General features: G+C 36.1%; 2 protein-coding genes across 4 annotated transcripts; both read right to left on the reverse strand.

Moving 5' to 3' along the window:
- Positions 1–984: 984 nt before the first annotated feature.
- LOC135102374 (protein FAM136A-like) lies at positions 985–14993 on the reverse strand. Of its 3 annotated transcripts, none has more exons than XM_064007509.1 (6): positions 14785–14993; positions 12965–13105; positions 12386–12463; positions 11817–11897; positions 3635–3751; positions 985–1300 (listed from the first exon to the last, which is right to left on the reverse strand). In XM_064007509.1, the coding sequence occupies exons 1-5, from the start codon at positions 14869–14871 to the stop codon at positions 3635–3637; spliced, it is 504 nt and encodes a 167-aa protein (XP_063863579.1). In that variant the 5' UTR covers positions 14872–14993; the 3' UTR covers positions 985–1300. The 3 variants fall into 3 exon arrangements, with proteins under 3 accessions (XP_063863579.1, XP_063863580.1, XP_063863578.1); XM_064007508.1 differs by having other exon boundaries at positions 1162–1300; positions 3610–3751; XM_064007510.1 differs by lacking the exon at positions 11817–11897 and having other exon boundaries at positions 14785–14985.
- Positions 14994–17670: 2677 nt separating this feature from the next.
- On the reverse strand, positions 17671–21502 carry LOC135102376 (ferric-chelate reductase 1-like). The gene is made up of 6 exons (XM_064007511.1): positions 21449–21502; positions 20437–20574; positions 19254–19473; positions 18444–18574; positions 18179–18267; positions 17671–17997 (listed from the first exon to the last, which is right to left on the reverse strand). The coding sequence occupies exons 1-6, from the start codon at positions 21500–21502 to the stop codon at positions 17949–17951; spliced, it is 681 nt and encodes a 226-aa protein (XP_063863581.1). The 3' UTR covers positions 17671–17948.
- Positions 21503–22345: the final 843 nt, after the last annotated feature.

Raw genomic sequence — 22345 nt, forward strand, 5'->3', positions numbered from 1 at the left:
TTCCAGGGGCTCATCTGTCAACCACTGCTTTCTGGATGCCAATGAAACTTTTGACAGGGTGAATTACTTTAAGCTTTTCAATAAACTTATCATGAGGTGCTCAAAATTGTTGCATCAAACTTATTAATGAAATACACTTGGTAATGCACTGTAGTGCCATAAATTAAGGGACAGTATCAAACATGCTGTGCCAAATTATCATACTGATCAAAGTGTTTGTTTAGAAGATATTTGTGAAAAATTACGCCTCATTAGATCTGAAATGGATAGTAGTAAGCTAACTAGAAAATGGATGCAGTTGCAGCATTATCAAATGCAAGACAGCAGAGGTCCTGTAGCACTGATGAAGCATGTTGCATGGTGATGGGCTGGGATTATCTTTTTGCATCTGTTTAATCTGCAATCTTTTTTTATTTATTTATGTTATTTTATTAATTTATTTATTATATATATTTCTTTTTTTTTACTTTTTTTGCTAAATGAACCCAATATCATCAGTCAGCCATGGAAATATTTAGTAGACATGAGAAGTGCCAAGTGCTTCCATCTCTCATGATCCCATACCCCAACAGAGATAGACATCTTTTAACTAACTTTTATGCCACCTAATGACCAATGAACGTTCATGAGAATTCAGAGTGTACAAATTAAAAAACTGAGTCCTCTTCACCACCTTTAATCTAAAATGTCCCAGTGGCTTGAAGGGCTTCCTGTGTCACTCTCCATCACCAGGCTCCTTGCATACCGGTGCTGCTGTGGCCTCTCCCATGGGTGAGGCCCCCAAGGATAAGCACCAGGATGTAATTTTGTGTATGATTGAGATTTAAAAGTAGTTACAGTAAGATTCAAGACTATAATACAATAATAAGGCTTAGAAAAAATAAATAGCAATTTGTAATGTTGACAACTAAATTATTAAAATATACAAGACCATAAGAGCATTAGGAACCTCAGTTCTTAATGCTAAGGGGAAATCAATGACAGTTCATTGTCAATAAAAAATGTTATTTACAATAATATTTTACAGCTTTGGGCGGATCTGACAAAACAAAAAAATAGTTCTATGTTGGAATAATACAAACATGATGTGTAACAGATACCTGCCTAAGAAAATATACTCCTAAAAAAAACAGAACAATATTAAATTAGGATCTATATGAAGTGCTAGGTATAATTCATAGCATTAATGGTCACAAGTTGGCCACCGAGTCACCAACAGCCAGGAGCCACCCACGTACGTCATCAGGAACATGAGATCATTCTTAATGCACCACATGAGAAACATCCACGTCATGGTTTTCTGTGATAAAATTTGCAAACATCAACTATTAGCAATATTTGTGTAACAACACAATTTAAATGTAAAAAAAAAAAAAAAATTACATGAAGGTTTATCTATCTATTTATCCATATACCAGGCCATTTCCTATGCAAAGGTGGGTGACTAAGACAAGGCACCCACTCTCTCTCTCTCTCTCTCTCTCTCTCTCTCACACACACACACAAACCAAGACACAAATTAAATAAAATAACGGAGTGAGAACAAGAAATTAGACTGAAATAGGATGTCCATCTATTATTAAGCCGCTGATAAGTTCTAAATATTTTTTTAAATAAACCTTCATTATCAGTGGAACTGTAGGAAGAAAAATGCTTACATGTGACAGCAAGAGTCAAGAAATATTGCTCCCCCCTTTCTCTCTCTCTCTCTCTCTCTCTGTCTTTCATTTCCTTCCTGACTCTTTGCTTTATGATCTGTGAAAGATCACTGGATCATTGACCAGAATAAAATATGTTTCAGCTTTCCATAACTAGGAACTAGGCCTAACTTTTCATTCATGTATATATATATATATATATATATATATATATATATATATATATATATATATATATATATATATATATATATATATATATATTCATCATTTTCTATTGCTGCAGAGTTACTTTCCTGAGACAGCTGGAAAACATTTCCCTCAATATTAGGCAGGAACCAACACCAGCATTTGTCATCTTTCATAGAAAACATGAAACTTGTGGGATCCTGAGTACATCTGAGGCAAACATTAGCATCATTGGAATTTAGCAAGTTAACAGAATTTACTTATAGTAATTAACAGAATCCTTAATTCCTATTATGTGGAGTTCATACAAGTAAGAATGAGAATTGAAAATACACAATATGCTGAGCAATGAGTAAAGTAGTACTACCAAAGGTTCAGCAACCCTTTAACCCTTTAAAAAAATAAATAAAAAAAAAAAAAAAAAATACAGATCTGCTTAAGTAGAAATACAAGTGAAGCAAACATGTTCCTGTGTACGTGAGGAGAACAGTGCTGCATTTCAATATGCCTATTTAAGTATTAAGCCTTCCTGGAGAAAATAAAAAGAACAAAAATTATAATAATCATATGTTAGTGATACACTGATCTTCAGATGTTTGCATACAAAGAAAACAGCTTATTGATATTACAGTACTGATATTATAGTGCATAGAAGTACCAAAATAACCTTACTATGTACTAATATTAAACTGTGTTCCCATATTATTTATTATCACACTTGTGAGTCTGGAGTAACACAGGAAAATCTTAAAATAATACACAAAGTGAGTTTTTTTCTCTCTAGTCTTGAAAACCTCTACTCCAAATTTATCAGCAACATTGCACCCTGAATTTAATGATACATTATTGCTTCAACCACTAAGCATATGATGTCATACCAAAAATGCAGAATGCATCCATATGATAACTCTATGTCTGCAAACTGCTCTCACTACAATGATGTTCCCACAATGGGAACCCACAACATGCTTCTTGGTTCTTGTATACAACTTTTAAATTTATGTTAGAAGATGAACTTGTGGGCCACATATCAATGTAACCTTATCCACCAGACAGGAGATGGAAGGCCTGAAGTTTTAAGTTGGCACAATGATTCTACATATGTATATGCTTGCTATCAAACATATACTCGTATATACATATTCCTGATTATGACTGCTACTACTTTTATTTACTATTTTAAAGAAGCATGTGACAACAACACCTAATCACTACAAACCATAGCAACTCTTCATCACGCAGGCACACTGACACACCATCCAGAATACTCCTACTTTCAAAAACCTAAAAATGTAAAATCAAACATTGTCATATGACATCTGAATCTGTATTTCATGTATTCCTTGTTTTAGAACATAAGGAATACCAAAATAGCTTGATTCATCCAATTAAAAAATATCATATATATATATATATATATATATATATATATATATATATATATATATATATATATATATATATATATATATATATATATATATATATATATATATTATTCTTGGAAAAAAAAAGTTTTAATTCTTTAACATGTACCCAATATTTTGTGGATTAACTTGGCAAATGAACTCAGTGATCAATACCCATATCAACTGCCAAGCTGGAGGTGGCTGCAGTAACATCCAAATACAAATGTTTCAAACAATTCTACATGCTTCTGAATTCTGCAGAATTATAAAAGTTTTATGGAGCAGAAAAGTAATTCAAAATATTCATTTAGGTTTGTACCATTTCACACAACACATTAAAATGTGATGCTTACCAACAATATAAATTTCAGAATATACCTATAAGTTTTTTGCTAAGATACTAGCAATCCTCTTCTTCACAGATGGCATCAACTGGATGTGTTCATCAACACACTGCATGGCACAACCTTCAAATTCTGCTTTGTATGCTGATACCTGCATAAAATAATTAAATTAGTTGCTGGTTTCTGAAGAAATAAGATTAGTACAATTTATGCATATATGTATGTTTGTATGTATGCATGCACATGTGCACCTACACACAGTGTGTTAACCAGTTATACATGATACACCAAAGAATTAATCCTGAGAGAGAGAGAGAGAGAGAGAGAGAGAGAGAGAGAGAGAGAGAGAGAGAGAGAGAGAGAGAGAGAGAGAGAGAGAGAGAGAGAGAGAGAGAGAGAGAGAGAGAGAGAGAGAGAGAGAGAGAGAGAGAGAGAGAGAGAGAGAGAGAGAGTATTGTATTCTCCTATTATTTTTCTCATATTAAAAATCCCAGGACTATTGTCTTTATAGTGCAACAAGCCTGGCTTGAGGCACAGTAAACGAAGTAGGAAAATGACAAGGAATTGTTGTGAAAAGCTTGACATGAAGATTTGCTAAAAAATCACCTAAAACAATACCAGCTTCATAAAAAATAATAATGTGAATCTATTGCAGCACAATTCCTTCATGTTGCTCCCCTTCATGTATTGTACTGCAGTAATATCTTTTCCTTCATTCTCTTTAAGGATCACAGTTGTAGGGAAGCATTAATTAAACTGCAGAATACAATATTCTCGATAAGTATACCACATTCTGTAATCACATAGAGGTAACAAATATTACAAGTTCCATTCACCAGTTTTGATTACTGTCATGGTAATTTCTAATTTACACACATAGCACAGAATCATCAAAAATACTGTGAGCACGATAATGTTTTCCAATAATAAAAGCAGAAAAATGCAAATAAGATCAAAGTAGTTTGCTCCCACTCTGTGACCACTTGGCATCTCATGTACCATTAAGCTGAACAGTCACTATGCTGACTGTCCACAACTTAAGCAACATGTACAAATTATGAAACAGATTTTTGAAGACCCTGTTTGAAGGAACTGCACTGTGTAATAGGTTATACAATGTACATGTGTGTGCATGCAAATGTGTGTGTAATTCCCCAAGGTCTTCATCAACTAATATCCTCTTAAGAGAATTAAGACCTCAAAGAGATTGAGCAAAGTTGAGACCTAACACACACCACACACCCAATACCTCAGCTTAATGACAGAAATTGTTGTGTCAGTGAAAATTGTCCAGCAACCTGAATGAAATTCAAACCTATGCCTCCTGAATGGCAGGTAAGCTACTAGGTGTGTGTGTGTGAGTGAAGGCCACTGCAGAAAATACTGAGCCTTTTATTGCAAGAAAATGGATAAACTCCACTGACATTATCTGCCCTACAGTCCATGCAATTGGAATAAATACAGAGGATAGACACTAGTGAAGGCCACAGCAGAAAATACTGAGCTTTCTATTGCAAGAAAATGGATAAATTCCATTGACATTGTCTGTCCTACAGCCCATGCAATCAGAATAAATACAGAGGATAGACACTAGGAGACTTGCAAGTTCGGTGTATGTCTGGCTGTTGCTTTCAAGTACAGTGCCAGGCAACAACAAATCATATTAGCAAACATCTGGATTTCATTAGTTTAGCAAGAAATGAAAATGCTAAAAAAAATTTGTAGACCATGGAAATGGAATTTGCCTTTTCTGAACTTTGTCAACAGCATGCCAGAATATCTGATGATAATCACACAAACAAAAAAGACAAGGGTCAAAGTATTCAAAATTTAAAATTTGTATAAAATGCTTTTTTGTAAATTAGTGGTAGCTATTTTGCCAAGCAAAGTTCATCTGTGTACAGTCACTGCCCACAATAAATACCCCAGGCCCACTGTAGCCAGTCCCATAATAGGGTTGTGGATCTAAACATATACCCCCCCCCCCTCTCTCTCTCTCTCTCAACACTTGTTTCCTGGTAAACAAGAGTATCTCATGTTTGGATACATAACCTTGTTATGGTGCTGGCTATGGTGTGCCTGGGGTATTTACTATGGGTAGTGGCTGCACATACATGGGAAACTCAGTATCTTCTGAGATGGGTGTATATATGAGTAGTACTGTGTGTGTGTGTGTGTGTGTGTGTGTGGGTAGATGTGGGGTGTGGGTATGGGTGTGTGTATACATATATATAGGTGTACACACAGACACAACTGAAACATAATTAATAGCTATTCTGCAGCAATTATTTCTGGAGTTAACCATATATAACCTCAAACACAAAACTCAAGCACTGTTTAATGAAGCTTTAGGATCATATATAGTTTAAAGAAATAGCAAGTTCATACAGCAAAGCAGCATTAGAAAGCTTTCTTCATAACTCACCACAACATGAAAATGACTCTTTTACCACCGTCATAGGAAAATAAATTTATTACTATATAGAAACTGTGTAATACAAGAAAACTTTCCCAGTCTTGAACATAAGCAGGTTATCATGAATATTGTAAAGATGAACTGTGCAGGCAGCTGTACAAAGTGTTGTCAAACTGTGCAGTAAGTTTCGTTCAGCACTGTACATTGCAGCAAACTCTTTGCTGTGATCTATTTCTTACTGAAAATGGAACTATTGCTATGGATGTCATTACAAATATACTTTACTAGACCTACTAGATAAAAATTCATCACTCGCACAAGTCAATAATCATACCTGATGATAACATCATCAAGCAAGGGCTTATATTGCTTCTGTGTTTATTCTTTTCTTGTTTTTAACAGATGGCTTTTGCATTTTTTATTATTTATTTTCAATATCCAAACTTGGACTTGCATTAAATAATCATATCATATTTTTTTAATGTTTAATAGTTTTGAGAGCAACTCAGCAATGCTGTTGACTAAAATCAAACAAAAGAATAAGTTCAGTCAAAAAATTTCAACAGTGCCTCAGGAATGAGGATGTCTCCTGGGTGCTGTCTTTGTTTAATAAATAACTTGATGTCATCCACCATAATATTTTACTCTCATAATATTCTTATTATATGATGATTATATTATTAATTCAGCAACTATTAATGAACCATAAAAATAAAGATTTGGCAAATGTCTACTTAGCACCTCATCTCTGGGAACTTAGTGATCATCAATTAGACTGGTTAAACATTCATCAATACAATTCTGAAATAAAAAAAATCATAAGATTATACTTTCATTATAGTATACTGTAATATATTAGATTTCATGGTATCAGATAAAATAGTTCAAAGAATGCATGTACACACACACACACACACACACACACTAAAATACATCACCAAAACCACTAATGAATGCTTCTGTAGCAGAAACCTGCCATCAGCTGCCATCAAATGAAACCTGACAACTGTGACAACACTTTGTAAAACTGATTGTACAGCAGAAGTATACTTATTGAAAATTCTTTCTTTTCCCCAGTCCATTTTTTTTACTTAGTGAGTACAAAAATCCCTTCTACAAGCACTAGCACTACCAAGAGGATAACATCTGCAACCAAATCAGCACAGAAAGTTAGAAGTATGCCAAGTTTTGTGATTGTTTCATTAAAACAATTATATTTGTTCTAGATGTGCATTTTATGCATCCCAATGTCCTAATTAAATACACCCAAGTTCTGGCAAACCCTTCCATAGCAAAAGAAAAATTTTATCGTCATATAGTTATAGCTCTTCTCACTATCATGTTATCTCAAAGTTTCAAGTGTATTAAACCTTATGAAATTTCCTAATAAAACTCTCTTCAGCTGCATAAATACTGTATACACACAACATAATGTTAAAGGACAGTTTTTCTCACCTCCCCCAGTTGCTAACTCTATACAAGGGCCTTATCCGTCCATGTATAGAGTATGCTTCACATGTCTGGAGGGTTCCACTCATATTGCTCTTCTAGACAGGGTGGAATCAGAAGCTTTTCGTCTCATCCACTCCTCTCCTCAAACTGACTGTCTTCAGCCTCTCTCTCACCACTGCAATGTTGCATCTCTAGCTGTCTTCTACCACTATTTTCATGCTAACTGCTCTTCTGATCTTGCTAACTGCATGCCTCCCCTCCTCCCGTGGCCTTGCTGCACAAGACTTTCTTCTTTCTCTCACCCCTATTCTGTCCACCTCTCTAATGCAAGAGTTAACCAGTATTCTCAATCATTCATCCCTTTCTCTGGTAAACTATGGAACTTCCTGCCTGCTTCTGTATTTCCACCTTCCCGACTTGAATTCCTTCAAGAGGGAGGTTTCAAGAAACTTATTCATCAATTTTTGACTACTGCTTTGACCCTTTTATGGGACTGGCATTTCAGTAGGCATTTTTTTTATTGGATTTTTGTTGCCCTTCGCCAGTGAGTGTCCTTCCTACATAAAAAAATAAATAAATAAATAAAAAAATAATAAAAAAAAAATATATATATATATATATATATATATATATATATATATATATATATATATATATATATATATATATATATATATATATATATATATATATATATAGGGCTCTTACAATGTTTTTTCTTTTTTTTTTTTATCCTTGTATCTAACAAATACAGTAATCATTTTGTCCACACACCTTTCACTTGTATAACTCCCTTTTTAAAATGGCATTAAGATACTTTAAAAATTTGGATTGATATTAATTTTGCACTAATTGCCTGACAGATATTTTCTGAAATTGCTGTACAGCAACACAGAACCATATTCATTCCTCTCTTTATCTGCATATCAATAACAACAGTAGTTTTGCCTAATCCTTTAGTCCCCCACACACTTACTCCAAGGGGATTCAGCTCCTCTCCATCCTGCTATTACTAAGTATTATATCCTATGAAATTAGTGAGAACCCATGCAACACATTTAAAAATTCAAGTACCCTACAAACAACATAGCCAAGCCAGGTAAAATAAGCCAAACCCACTAATGATGTCCTGCCATACCTCCACAATCATGCAGTTTCCTGTTTAGCACAGGCACAAAACACTACAAAACAACTTTCAACATGTGGCCAGGGCTTAAGTTGTCTGGGCTGGCTATGCCAACTTTAGTTAGGCTGAAGTTTTCTGTGCCTATAGACACTGCAATAAGTCAATTGGCATCAACTGCAGCAGTACATTTGACTCTATGCTACATTCACTAGTATTTTCTATCATTTCCATGCATATATTTGCACCTTCCTGAACTGTATAATTATACAAGTACTCCCACTGAACATTTGATTAACCAAGTAATAACAGTAAAATAAGCTGTGTATAGATAAACATGAAGGACAAGGTAAACTTACAGGAATCTCAACCAAGAAAAGTTATTATTGTTTCTAAATCAATGATTTATGCATTTTGTCTCTTTTCATTAATGTATGTACCAGATGAGTTTGTAATTCATGAGGAGCAATGACTAAATTGAACTCAAAAGTCATTCTGGAGAGGATGTAAACATGTCAGATGATGAATCTGAGAACTAACTGAAAGAGATCTCAATGATGATGAACCATTACACTTACAATTTGCTATTTTCTCCACCTGTAGCATGGCATCCAAGAATAAACAAACAAGTTCATATACTCCAGTACAAATAGAAAATTCATAATCTCAAGAAATAAGCAAGACACTAGACACAAGCAGGCATCCTTATGTTCCCACTCATCTCACACTCATTCATACATCCAACTGCCTCTTTGTTTTTTTTCAGCTTTTATAAATATTTTGGGATTTTCATGTCATTTCTCTTACTTTTCATATGAACGGTAAACACATGTATAAGTACTTCATACACATCAACATACATAAAACAAATAAACTAGACACCTTTCTGGAATATCCTGGATCACTCAGCATACACAACAAAGGGCTTAGCAAGGATTACCAGGAATGGGTTGAAGAGCAAAGTGGTGTCCTGTCTCCAAGGAATATTTGTAATCACTGCAGTACTATCAAGGAATTAAAGGAGTGGCAAGAAGGCAATCAAAGATGATGGAAGACGGTGGACCTGAGACATCTTGTGATGTCAGGCAGGATTTGTAGGATCACGTCAGGATGATGTTTGCCAGACTGAGATGAGTGGCATATGTTGGAAGGAAAGCTGATGAAAACATATATTACTGAGAAATTATAACAGATATTGAACAATTTGCAGGAGGAATTCATGAGGCTGAAATCCAAGTTAGTTGCTCTGGAAGAGGCAGTGGATGAACTGAAAGCCAATTATGAATGAAACTGCAATGACAAATTAAACAGATGAGGCAGGACAATAAAAGATTGACAAGGCAAAAAAAATGAGCAAGAAGTGAGGCCAAAATGATACCAGAGGTAAGCAATAAGATGAATGCCTCTATGAAAAAATAAAGACAATGCATACAAAAAAAAATTGAAAAAAGAAAATTTTGCGAAGTGATCTCAGCGAGATCCTTAAATAGCAGCAACAGTACTTTAATGAAACTCATGAAAATTATTAAAAAGAAAGGTCAAGACTGCAGTTCTATGTGATTGCACAATGGGCAAAAGAATATACAAGGTTTAGAAGTAAAGACACACCTCTACATGGTTGGATCTAGTACTAAACATTGTACTGACCAACAGACCAGACATAACTGGAATTAGATTAAATAAAAATGCCCCACAGAAGAAAACTTAGCATGAAGATGTCTAGAACAACCTCACAATCTCTGAGATCTAGGCCTGTATAGGCAGGGTGCTAGAGACCATGCAGCCTGGTAAGCTGCTGTTTTATGAACAAGACCAACACATGCAGACATTTATAAGGTCTTACAAAATAATTATATACTTTTTTGGGGAGTGGAAATCAAGTGGAATTTTTCATTAAAGTTTCCCTTGTAGATCTTGACCAGTCTCCTACATAAAATAAATTTGTTATTGCAGAATATTACAGAAAAGTACGAGTTCAGAAATGACTTAAGTGAATCTGACAAGAATGTTAAATATAGCAAAGGATATTTAATCCAGCAATTATGACAGTGGATCACAAATGATACATAGACAAAATTCTAAATAGGTCTACTTATGTACTGGGCTGACATCCAATGGTGATGGGTAACTGACAAAATAATCCAAAACCTTTATATCTGCAAACATGAAAGCAAACTGTTAACATAAAAAAAATAAAAAAAATAAAAATAAATAAATAAATAAATAAATAAAAAAAAAAAGTCTAAAGCTCTCTTCTGCTTCTTATACATCCTGGTTTATGAAAGCATAAATACATTAAGAAAAATTTACTCTGTAAGCTTATTTTATTGTACTAATTATTGTACTAATTAACTGGAGTTCTTGCTTATGTAATTATGCAAATTTTTTACCTACATGTTTTCATGATTTTCTTACTGTTCATATCAATACAATGTTGACGTACACTGGAGTATGTCACTATGTTTTCAGTGTGTTATGCATCAAAAGATAACAGACAACACACTATTCAATTGTACCCTCGATTTAAGCTTGGTAAAGATGCTTGCAACTCCTGATCAATCTCTACATCCAGCAATTTTTTCTCTTCTAACCTTCATTTACAATGGACAGAAAAGAAGGTATAAGAAAACTCATGAACTTGTCTAATCTATAGCAACACCTTCGTTGATCCTTCCTTGCATAACAAGAGCCATATCAATTCCTTGTACTGTAATTAATCATGCATCACATGGATTTCATATATGATTTAAAGGCAATACCCATGTCATGATCATAATGTTTGTATTGGGTTTGTTGCAACAACAATAATGAAAAATTACTATAGAATCCTCAACATTAACTATAGAAAATGGAAAGCACAAAACAAACTGATTCCTTAAGTTATGCATCACAATGAAAGCAGTTATTGACAGCTTGAAATAGAAATAATGGCAGATGCAGAGTAATTCCACTTTCCAGTTGCTTCTAGCATTTTATGTAATTATCTTAAAATTCATCTACTAAAGTATAAACTTTTGTTAACATGAAAATTCCTTGGCAAGCTTCTTTAAACTGTCCTCAACTATTAATAGCTGTACTAGTTTGTTAGATGATAACTTTTGCACACTGTTCAGAGATTGACCCCAGAAGCTGAAGCACTACAGCACTACAGTAAGTACTGCAAATCTACAGCACACCACATTCCCAAGCCAGTGCCAGTACTCTACTAATGAATAATTTTCATACTCCATCTTTCCCCAAGGCTGCTTGACGCAACACACTTCCTGCTGTGTTGGCAAAGGAAAGTGTGCTGTTGCGTTGGAGTTCCTGGTGAGGATAGGTCCAGACATAAATATAGGTTACTCCCAATATCTGCCGTTTAACAGGTAACAGATTAGTAACTACTGTATTCTATGAACTTGTTTTATATATATATATTTGTATACATAATGGAATTCTACCATTCAAATTCATAATTTGCTTCAGTTTGCTGGAGTAAACTGCCTACAATAGAATATGCAGAAGAGAAAGAAAAATCTACACAGAGCAAGATACATTTAGTAATAACTGATATAAACATGTGCCATGCTACAGGGAAACAAAGTAAAACAGAGCATACAGCAAACAAATACAAATGCAAATAGTAGTAAAAAAAAATAAAAATTCAAGTACTTAATATGCTCACTCATTTTCATGCAAAATAAGAATTAATACAATTCTACTGACAACTTACAAAATGTCAGTGACGAATGGTAGTACTGAAAAAAAAAATGGAAAAAAATAACCATTAAATCAAATGATCTGCCTTTACTAACCTGAGTTTCAGTGGCATCAGCATGAACATGATCCTTTACACGATCTTGACACACCATCACACACCTCTGTAACCGCTCCTGAAGAAATACAGTATTAAAAAAATATTTGCAAATATGGTTCATATTGTATTTGTATTTTATTTCAAGCCTCACTTTTGTACTAAGGGATTTAAAAGTTTAAATATGTGTATCTGTAAATGTATATGGCTGAAAGAATGTATTTGTATCAATATTTGTATTTGACCATTATGTTAGATCTCATCCCTGGTTTCAAGTAGCTTTTTTTTTCATCCTAAATTAGTCAACAGCAGTTTTGCACTGCTTATTACACACACACACACACACACACACACACACACACACACACACACACACACACACACACACACACACTGGCTGACTAAAGCTGCAAATGAGAGACTGAGTTTCATGAAGACAAATAATAATATGAACAAGCCTATAAACAGTGATAAATGACAAGAAAGAGGATACAGGCTAGGATAATAAAATATCAGGGACAGGCATGTAATATAAATAGTGCTGCAAAGCAAATTAACAATAAAAACAACTTGAACTCACCTGAAATTGCGAAAGCTCATTCTGCACAAAACTCTGTGCCTGAGTGAGGGGTGTTGAGCAATTCTCAATACACCGGTGCACCTGGTCCACAGAGCTTTCCTTCTTCTCACAGCATGAAGCAGCACAAAGATGCATTGTTCTCTGGAATGAAGACTTCACCTGAACTAAAAGCAGCTGCAAATATAGGTAGCTTTTTTTTGCTCATATAATTACAATAACTACATATTAAAACACTGCTTGCTTTGAGAAGATAACCACATACAAATTAATTTTGAGAAACAGACATTTGTCCAAATACTAAATCTACAGCACTAGTATCATACTTACATCCCATAAGACTTCCACACCTTGATTTCACTAAAACATGAATTCCTTTCCTCATTCTAGATTTCAAAGTGGTATTGGTATAATTTTTTCATCCCTCAAATTTTGTTTTAAATAAATGTTAATAAATATAAAATACAAAACACTGCTTCATGTCTGCCCTAAGATATTAAATGATTCTGGTGCATGCATATATATATATATATATATATATATATATATATATATATATATATATATATATATATATATATATATATATATATATATACACAACTACTAGTAATGCAGAAGATATATAAGTATTTACTATTCACCTGGGTTGGAAAATAATGAATTCTACAAATTAATTTTAATAAGCTTTACTTATTTCAAACCGATTATGAAATATTTTTGTTCTGATTATGAAAATAAAAGATTATACCTTACTGCTTACACAAGATATGTTGAACTGGAGAAATATGAAACAATTTGGTAATTTTGTTAGTAATATAGGACTTACATGAGGTGATCAAGCAGGAATTAATCTCTTAAGGAATTTTTAAACAACAAACTGCACTTTACATTTGTTTTTGGTGTATCACAGTAGGTGCTATTATAGAGGGAATTACATATATATTTTATTAATTTATTGATGTTCTTAGCCATTTATTTTTATTGTCTCCATAAGCACACTATTACGAGGTTTTTAGAAATAGGTAGGGTAAAAAATATGATACCATAGTTTTTTTTCATTTTATTTATTTATTTTTATTTTTTTTTATTTATTTTTTTTATATAACAAAATGCTGTTTTTATGACAAATGATTTTCAACTTGTGATTTCATGTCTAGTGATAGACAGAAATGATTCTGAGTTTCATAACTTATCAATATAGTGATCTATTGCGACAATGGTTATGGAAATGTTACTGCTCAATTTTCACCCAGCATACAGCTGCTGGCCTGCAATTACATGAATCACTGCTGTCCTGCACACAGTGCACACAAGTGACTTTGGTTTTCTTTATTCTATATAGTCACCATGGCTTCTGTGGTGATTGAGGATGAGAGAACTTCCACAAGATTACCACTCCATCAGTTGTTTATAACAGATCAATTGGATCTCACTTCTCACATGAGGCAGCCTTCATTCATTCTCCTAAAATGCACCTGTACTTGTACCCTCCGGTTCCTATAACACCTGCCGTCGAGGTCACGGTGTTCTCAAATGTAATTATTACATAACTGGTGCCGGGCATAACACTTCGCCTGCCTCTTATACACTGCTTATTCCTCGCTAACACCAGCATCAAGAGGGTATGCTTCAAACTCTGCATCAATAGCGTCAACAAATAGTTATGCTGAGACGGCCAACCTGACCAATGTGGAGTGCTGACCTAGCACAAGGGTACTCGGGGCACCGCTGGCGGGGCCTCACCGGCGCACACCTTGCATTCATAAACAATTAAGTAACCTTGGCTACTTTTTATATGATGAGGTTCAGTTAACACTAACCTGCATTCCACGAAGATAAGTTTTATCTAGGTCATCAACCAGGGAGGTCATGGCCTCCTGGATGCGGTGCTGAGCCTGGTCCACCATGGTACCGGTCAGCGTGTGCGGCTCAGCTGGCGCCTGCCCCAGGGATGGGAACACTCGAACACGCCATACTCTTTCGGCTCGCAGCGTGTTTGCTTCTTTATTCAAGATACAATATCTATGAAGAGTTCATAAATAAAAATTCGTCATCAAAGAACCATCCTAATTACGTGTATACTTACAAACGTCTGTGATTGGAAAAATAAATAGAGCCGAAATGGCGTGATTAAGGAACAACACCGTTGTCAAGGAATAAGCGTATTGGTATTGTAGCTCCATTGGATCAACGCGATTGTTGCATCCAGTGTTAAGATTCGAGTCTTAAGCTTTTTCGGTTGCATCCCTAGATAGCACCAGACCTTGTATTCATAATAATAACAAAATATGGAAGTAATTACAAGAAAATGTACTATTTAAAAGAAAGCGGGAGAGAAAGTAAATACAAACACACTGAAGAAAATTTTCATATATACCATTCATAGATAAGAGGAACGGTTAAGACAGATACACTGCCCTACTACCATACGCTGCCCTGGCTTGGGACATCTTGCTGAGATCTACAATTTGAAAGGAGATCCAACACTGACCGCTTATCTTATTAAATACTTTAATTAAAAAAAGGAGAGTGCATTTTTCATTATACTGTATAAATAAATCTTCTAACACTAACACTACAAACAGACGATACAGTTGTATTATCTATTCGAGATGAAAATTTAACATAAAGTGAAATAAAAATGCATATTAATACAAAAGATCGAATCAATTAATAGATGTATACCCTTTGAAGGGGCGACATAACTCTAAGGAATAATTATAAATGAAACACAGAGAATAACTAGACTTGCTTCATGAACTAAAAATAATCATAGAGCTGTGTGTGTATGTGTGTATGTGTGTGTGTGTCATTGCACTTAAGTTAATTACCAAGGATGATAAATCATAACTAAGCTGGCTAGTCATTTAGCATCGTGGGTAGCAGAATTATTCAATGCAATATTCGGCTACTGCCATGAATATCTATGGACGCCTAAAAAAAAAAAAAAAAAAAAAAAAAAAAAACGGGTAATGGACTGTCCTTGTCATGAGTCATGCAGACGGACTGAAGTGCGCACCTGTGCTAATGACACCGGCCAGGCATTGGATGCCTTTGAAATCACGAACATGATGGGCCAGCGGCGAATGTCATATCTTTCCTTTCAACATGGTGTACATTTTATCAGCAAAGCTCTATGACCGTTACACTGCAGTCCCCGATGACATCAGTGGTGAGACCAAGTATGCCCGTCTTAAGGGTTGCTAGAACATTCTATACTATAATGATTTTCATATTCAAAAAGAAAACAGTAATAGATGCCTTTTTTTATTTTTTCACAAAAACTCATAAGTATCTACTTACATTTATTCCTTTTAATTAGAAAACGTATGTAACTAATTTGACAAAAAAAAAAAAATCCCATGGCAAAACTCAAACAAAACACTATTGGATCTCTGCCGCAGCTAGCAAAAACTGACTGCATTACATACTGAGAGGATTTAGTTCAGTGTAGCTCTGCTTATAGGGCTCAATGCAGGCTGGCTATTATTGACTTTTTTTTTTTCATAGTTTGTTTGTGGAGAATTATCTGTTTAGAAATCTCTCTCTCTCTCTCTCTCTCTCTCTCTCTCTCTCTCTCTCTCTCTCTCTCTCTCTCTCTCTCTCTCTCTCTCTCTTTCGTTAGATAATTCCACTTCTCTACGAAACAATCGTTACACCAGCAATCACTAACATGAATCAGTTCACTTCTTTACGTTTCATAACGCTCTCCACCGTTTCCCGTCCCTGCGGTGGCTTGCATCAACAGCATTTTTTTTTTCTTTTTTAATCCTCCCACTCATTTAATCTTTCAATATTATACCGACGCTATTTTTTTCTTAATTTCTTCACTCACACTGTCTATTCCGTCGCCCACTTCCCCGGAAGAAAAGCATTGTTTCTCTGAGTGGGAGCCAACATAGCTGACATGGTAGTAGTATTGAAGAGTATCAGTAAATCTAGATAAAATGTGGGAAATAATTTCATATGGTAGCATGTTTTCACTCTGGGTGTCTTGTGAAATCTTGTTACAGTATTTAGGTTATTTTCATTTTAATATACTTATGATAATACGTAGTTTTCGCTTCCACCGAAATCACCCTTACCTTTGGAATCTATGAAGGAAGCTCATGGTGCAGTGTCAGGCACGGCCAAAGATTAAGGGATCTCACCCATCTCTTACCATTGTCCACTCCCCATACGTCTGGTTTACCTGCGCTATTTTCTTACAAGTGAATTTGTTCATCGCCAGTTATTAAGCTCGAGTAAGTTAGGTTACTGAAAGTAAGCCAAGTTGCTCATTCCGGTGATCTAGATAAAATTTGAATGATTATCCATATTTACAGGAGCGGCTTGGGAAAGAAGTCGTGGGCAGGATCAAGAGATCGCGGGTGTTCATACTTCATGAAGGAAAGCTGGAGCAAAATCTTCAGTAAAACAGTTTTATGTTGCTGTGCTGAGACGACTTGTGTAGTTAGTTGAAACTAGACCATATGAATGTGTAGACTCTTGTTTAGCACTACGAAATGTAATGCACAAAAAGACCATACGAGTATTTCTCAAGAGTATTGCACGGACGCCGGCACTGACCACCAGCTGAAGCAATTATTTCTCTCGTAAGCTTGCCGCCGGGTGAAGAAGTCGCCCCGCAAAGTTTTACTTCTAGAACTTTGAATTATACACGAAAAAAAAAAATAAAATAAATGATAATAATTGTGACCTCATAATCAGTTTTTAACTCCTTTTATTATAATTTTCTGCAAGTAATTACATAGAAATTACCTAATGATAACAATTCGTATCTAAATAGCATTTCTGTACTAAATTAAACATGAACTAAAAAAACGCCTGTTGCTGACAAAGGCATACTAATACTAAGCTGCCCTTTATTGTTTGTTTAGACTAAAAACTTTCTTGGGTAAAATAACATTTCAATAAATATAAGTGTCTCCCATGCTGTGCTGCAGCTGTGGCTAGGAGGAGCCACCCGGTAGGCTTGACTATTCTAGAAGATGTTTATCACGTACTCAGTGATATTCTGCACGGTCGTGGCTCTGCGGGTGTGATTAGGAGGATGAAACATTATCAAGCGTAATGATAACGAGAGTAATAACTCTACTAAAGTTATCAGTCCCAGGAAACTCAGAAGCTAAGTAACAGCAGGATGTTCTTTAAATCTTTCAAGAGCATATTAGTGATACGTATGGGTGCAACAATAACATTAACACAACTTACTGGAAAATATAATTGCCGTTGTTTTGGTCGTTCCACATCAGCGTGATGGAACTCTTGGGCTTTCGGTCAATGTGCGTCACGGCGACGTTCTGCCAGTACAAAGAAATTAACATTATTTGCGTATTTGTTAAATTGAATAACAAACCACCACATATCAAATTGCGAACTCAAGCTTGCAGGCAACAAAATCTCAGAAGCACTGCCATGCCATCGCCTCCATCTCTTCTGTACTACCACTACTACCATTAACTACTTATAATCTTACCGTCAAGTTCGTGCAAGACATTGTTTGAAATTCAACATTGCTTTCCTTCGCAATGAATTGTCCAAGATTCTCTTCACCGGGTGTGGTAGCTCGCACTACGAAACCCATGAAGGGGTCGCCGGTCAGGGTCACTGGAACAGAGAGATTTGTGTGTAAGTGGCAGCCGAAAGGTGATGGATTATTGGGTTGTGTTGTTTAAGATGATAACTGGAAAGGCGTGCGAAAAATCATGACTATGAGTACTGGTACAGAGTGGGTATACCCACCATCACCGCCACAACCACCACCGCCATCTACAAGTTGAGGATTAATCTTATCTGTTTTGGAGACTCGGCTGAATGGTAGGATGGGTTCGCTACTGCCAGTATAGTTCATCTAGTTACAGATTCCAACATAGTTGAGCTAAGTTGGTTGAGGCACTGCTGTACGTCAATGCCACGCCAAAATTACAAGCATACTCTATAGAGGAAATTAGATAGGTCCTTAAAAAAAATAATTCCTCAATTGATTTTGAGATTTGAATGGAAAAAGAAAACACATTACAAATGAACATTATACTGACTTAATCCCTGAAGGCATTTATCAGGAGAGTTACTGATTTACTGAAAATATTTGAATTGAACGAATGTGTTGTTGAAACAGACTACCTACTGATTGATATTCAAAGGTTGCTGTTTGCATCAAGTTTCACACAACGCCATTTTAATTTTCATGGTAACCTGACATTGTTATGGAATACCATCCATAATATTTTGTTTTTAATCTTGCTTTTCTTTTGTTACTTCTCAATCGCGACAACACTTGACTCACCCTTAACACGGCCATTGCTACCCGGTACTGGTTCAGCGGTGAGAATGTATTGATCATCGTTATTGACGCCTGTCGCCTGACAATTCTGGGCGTGGTATGTGGGCGTCATCGAAACGTCGTCACACACCTGGGATGGGGCGCCGCTGGGGTAGGTCATGGATCCCACCGCCAGCAGGGTCACCACCCCGCACACAACCAACATTCTGCAATAAAGCCGAAACTGAAGAGAAAGCACATATCATTAGGAAAAGCGATTCACTTGGTCAGTTCAGACATCACACTCTGATATTAAAAAGCTTCCTGTCAAACCTTGCTATTTAAATCCTAAACAATGTTTTGAGGTGCTTATATAATGGATTTTTTTTTTAACTTCATAGCTTTATATTTACTACACATTTGTTTGACTGCAAATGTACATCGCACACACACACACACATACTCTCTCTCTCTCTCTCTCTCTCTCTCTCTCTCTCTTGCATATTCCTACAACCAGCACATGGTAACGTTAGTCTTACGTTAACAACTCACAAAATGTTCTATCGTTCTTACAAAACGATCCCCATTTTCACAAAAAAATAAACCAGCAAATTAGCTAACCATATGTACCTACGTCTCTTTTAAGCAGAAGTATGAAAAATAAAACCTATACTTGTATCCTGACTTTAAATCCCTATAATTGATTTTTTCCCTCTGTACACGATTCACTTTCTATTCTATTCCTTTTATGAATATAAATGGTCTGCTTACATGAACGAATACGTAAATACTTAGGTGAAGTAACGAAAAGTTTGCGGCAGTGTTGCATAATCAGAGAGGTTCCGAATCCATATCATTACGAGGCGCGGAGGAAACTTGCCATCCATAATGCCTACCCCGTGGAGCTGTCATGAGGTCAGCACAAAAAAAAAAAAAAAAAAAAAAAAATATAGAATATAGGATAAAAAACGGAAGTGAGGGAGGCAAGATGTGATCTGACCGTGACAATTTATGTGACTAATTCTCAGAGAAGAGCAATTAGTTTACAAGAAAGGTTCGTGTATAGGCACCTCATGACCAATGAAACACGTGCTGGGCCAGGAATGAGATCTAAAAGTAAGTACATTTTTACCTACATTGCCACCATTCCGATCAAGTCATCGTCCAGCGGTTCCTCCGCTACACCCGACATTAGTAGGTCACTCACCTGGCTGTAGTTCCTCCCCGCCTGCGTCGCTGCAAGGCCTTGCCGTAACCTTCTCTCGCTGAAGTCGCCTCTCACTTTCGTCCCAAATTCAACTGTCATGCGTCTGAGACTGCTGCTTTTTGTCAGAGCCTCTTTGTGCTTACGTGTAGGCGAAACGTGGATGAATGGTCAAAGTAACGAGTGTCCTCCATCAACATGCACGTCATTACAAGCAACAAAGCTGCCAGAGGCATTGTTAACTGTGATCTGAATCTTTAAGAAAATCACTAAATTAGATGCATGAAACATCTTTTACAATGAAATAACGGCGCCTCGCAAAACTAACACAGCTGTGCTCCGTGGACCTACAGGTGACACAAGTCCTCGAGCACAAGTCAGATGAAGCATACTCTCCGCTTATCCATCGCTCTCTTCATTACTCCTTGACTTACTATTTCCAGTGCATTGGAACTAAAATATAAATAGCTTAGTTATGCGAGTACATTTGCTTCCACAAGAGTCCCATCAGCTATATTACGCTGGAACTGCACTCTCGAGCGGTATCTCATTTCTACTACCTTTAACAAGCTGCAGTGGAAGCTATTGGGGTATTCATTATTCTGTTGATAGTTTAATAAGGATTCCTTATCATTATTGGGTAAAAAAAAAAAAAAAAAAAAAAAAAAATGAGAACCCGACAGACATCTGTGGCCTTTGGAAGTTATCATTATAAGAGATTTTTTGTAAGGGGAGGCAGCAGGGAACGATTAATCGTGAGCATATGACGGACACAATTATGACAAGGCCTGACGCTCTAACAGCATCTCGCCATTCCCGCAGTTAGCCAAAATAGCTTGGGAATGCACACCGGGAAAAAATAGATAAATGTCCACCGTTATATATTATAGTATTTTATATATCACAGTACTGAAAGAAAGACAACGGCGGGAAGTAGCTACAGCAGCGAGTCTTTCCACCACCTGCACCTTCCTGACATAAACCTCGCTAGCTCTGTTTCTTGTTTCTAACTCACTACATTTGCACACTCAGATCCTGAAACTACCGCACTCTGGACTGCAACAGGCATTGCAGCCAGACACTCACCTGTTCATTGTCGTACCTTGAAGTAAAGAGTCAGCACAACTACCTCGACTTCGCCGAACCTTGAATATATACATTCAGCCTTCGGGACGGTTACCAGACAGCGCATTTTACCCAACCGAGACTTCTTGTATTATGTTATACATACGTACATACATATCTGTTCAAAATAGTTCAATAAGTTAGAATTGATATTTATGCCCTTGGAATGTGAACAATGCTTATGTATTTGTTTTCAGAGAAGCAGCAAGCTTCCAAAGTGGAGAACCCTCACTTCTTAGGCAACTGGACAGCAGACGTTGCGCCACACTAATAATGGTCTATGAGAGATAGGCATGGACTCGGCACCCGCAGCGGTGGATGTCAACAGCATACGGCAAGAGTTCCACGAGAGGCATCGCAAGTCTCTCTCTCTCTCTCTCTCTCTCTCTCTCTCTCTCTCTCTCTTGTCCCCCATAAAAAAGTAAGTGTTACCAGTAAGATCACTGGTAAATCATGATAATACCTGTATATTAAATTAATTTTATGCCACCGAATGCTTAACGCTGAATAAAACATCAAATGGGCCAGTGAGTCTAGGGTGGGTGAATAATCTCTGGGGCATTTATTCTCCAGACGGGCAGCGTCGGATGGTGGGTCTTCAGCTGTTATCTTTGAATCAATTAGTACTTGAAAGGTTTTACAAGAGGGGCTGAAACTATTGGGTTATGAGAGAGGGAGAGAGTAGTTCAAGATTATCATAAGATAGCTGCGTAAGTTGGTAAGCGCAAACCACACGACCTATCCTCTCGCGCCGACCAAGACAAGGTGAGAAATGACAGGCTTGAAG

This window comes from Scylla paramamosain, chromosome 7 (genome assembly GCF_035594125.1).
Source record: "Scylla paramamosain isolate STU-SP2022 chromosome 7, ASM3559412v1, whole genome shotgun sequence".
Taxonomy (NCBI): domain Eukaryota; kingdom Metazoa; phylum Arthropoda; class Malacostraca; order Decapoda; family Portunidae; genus Scylla; species Scylla paramamosain.

Coding starts and splice junctions, on each gene's coding strand:
- LOC135102374 (XM_064007509.1), bottom strand. CDS start 14,871: ATGGTGGACCAGGCTCAGCACCGCATCCAGGAGGCCATGACCTCCCTG. Junction 11,898..12,385: donor CTGATGCCACTGAAACTCAG/GTTAGTAAAGGC, acceptor TATCCTCACCAG/GAACTCCAACGCAACAGCAC. Junction 3,752..11,816: donor CAGCCTTGGGGAAAGATGGA/GTATGAAAATTA, acceptor TATTTTATGCAG/GTATCAGCATACAAAGCAGA.
- LOC135102376 (XM_064007511.1), bottom strand. CDS start 21,502: ATGCCTGTTGCAGTCCAGAGTGCGGTAGTTTCAGGATCTGAGTGTGCA. Junction 20,575..21,448: donor GATCTGAGTGTGCAAATGTA/GTGAGTTAGAAA, acceptor CCTACACGTAAG/CACAAAGAGGCTCTGACAAA. Junction 18,268..18,443: donor TGTCTTGCACGAACTTGACG/GTAAGATTATAA, acceptor TTGTACTGGCAG/AACGTCGCCGTGACGCACAT.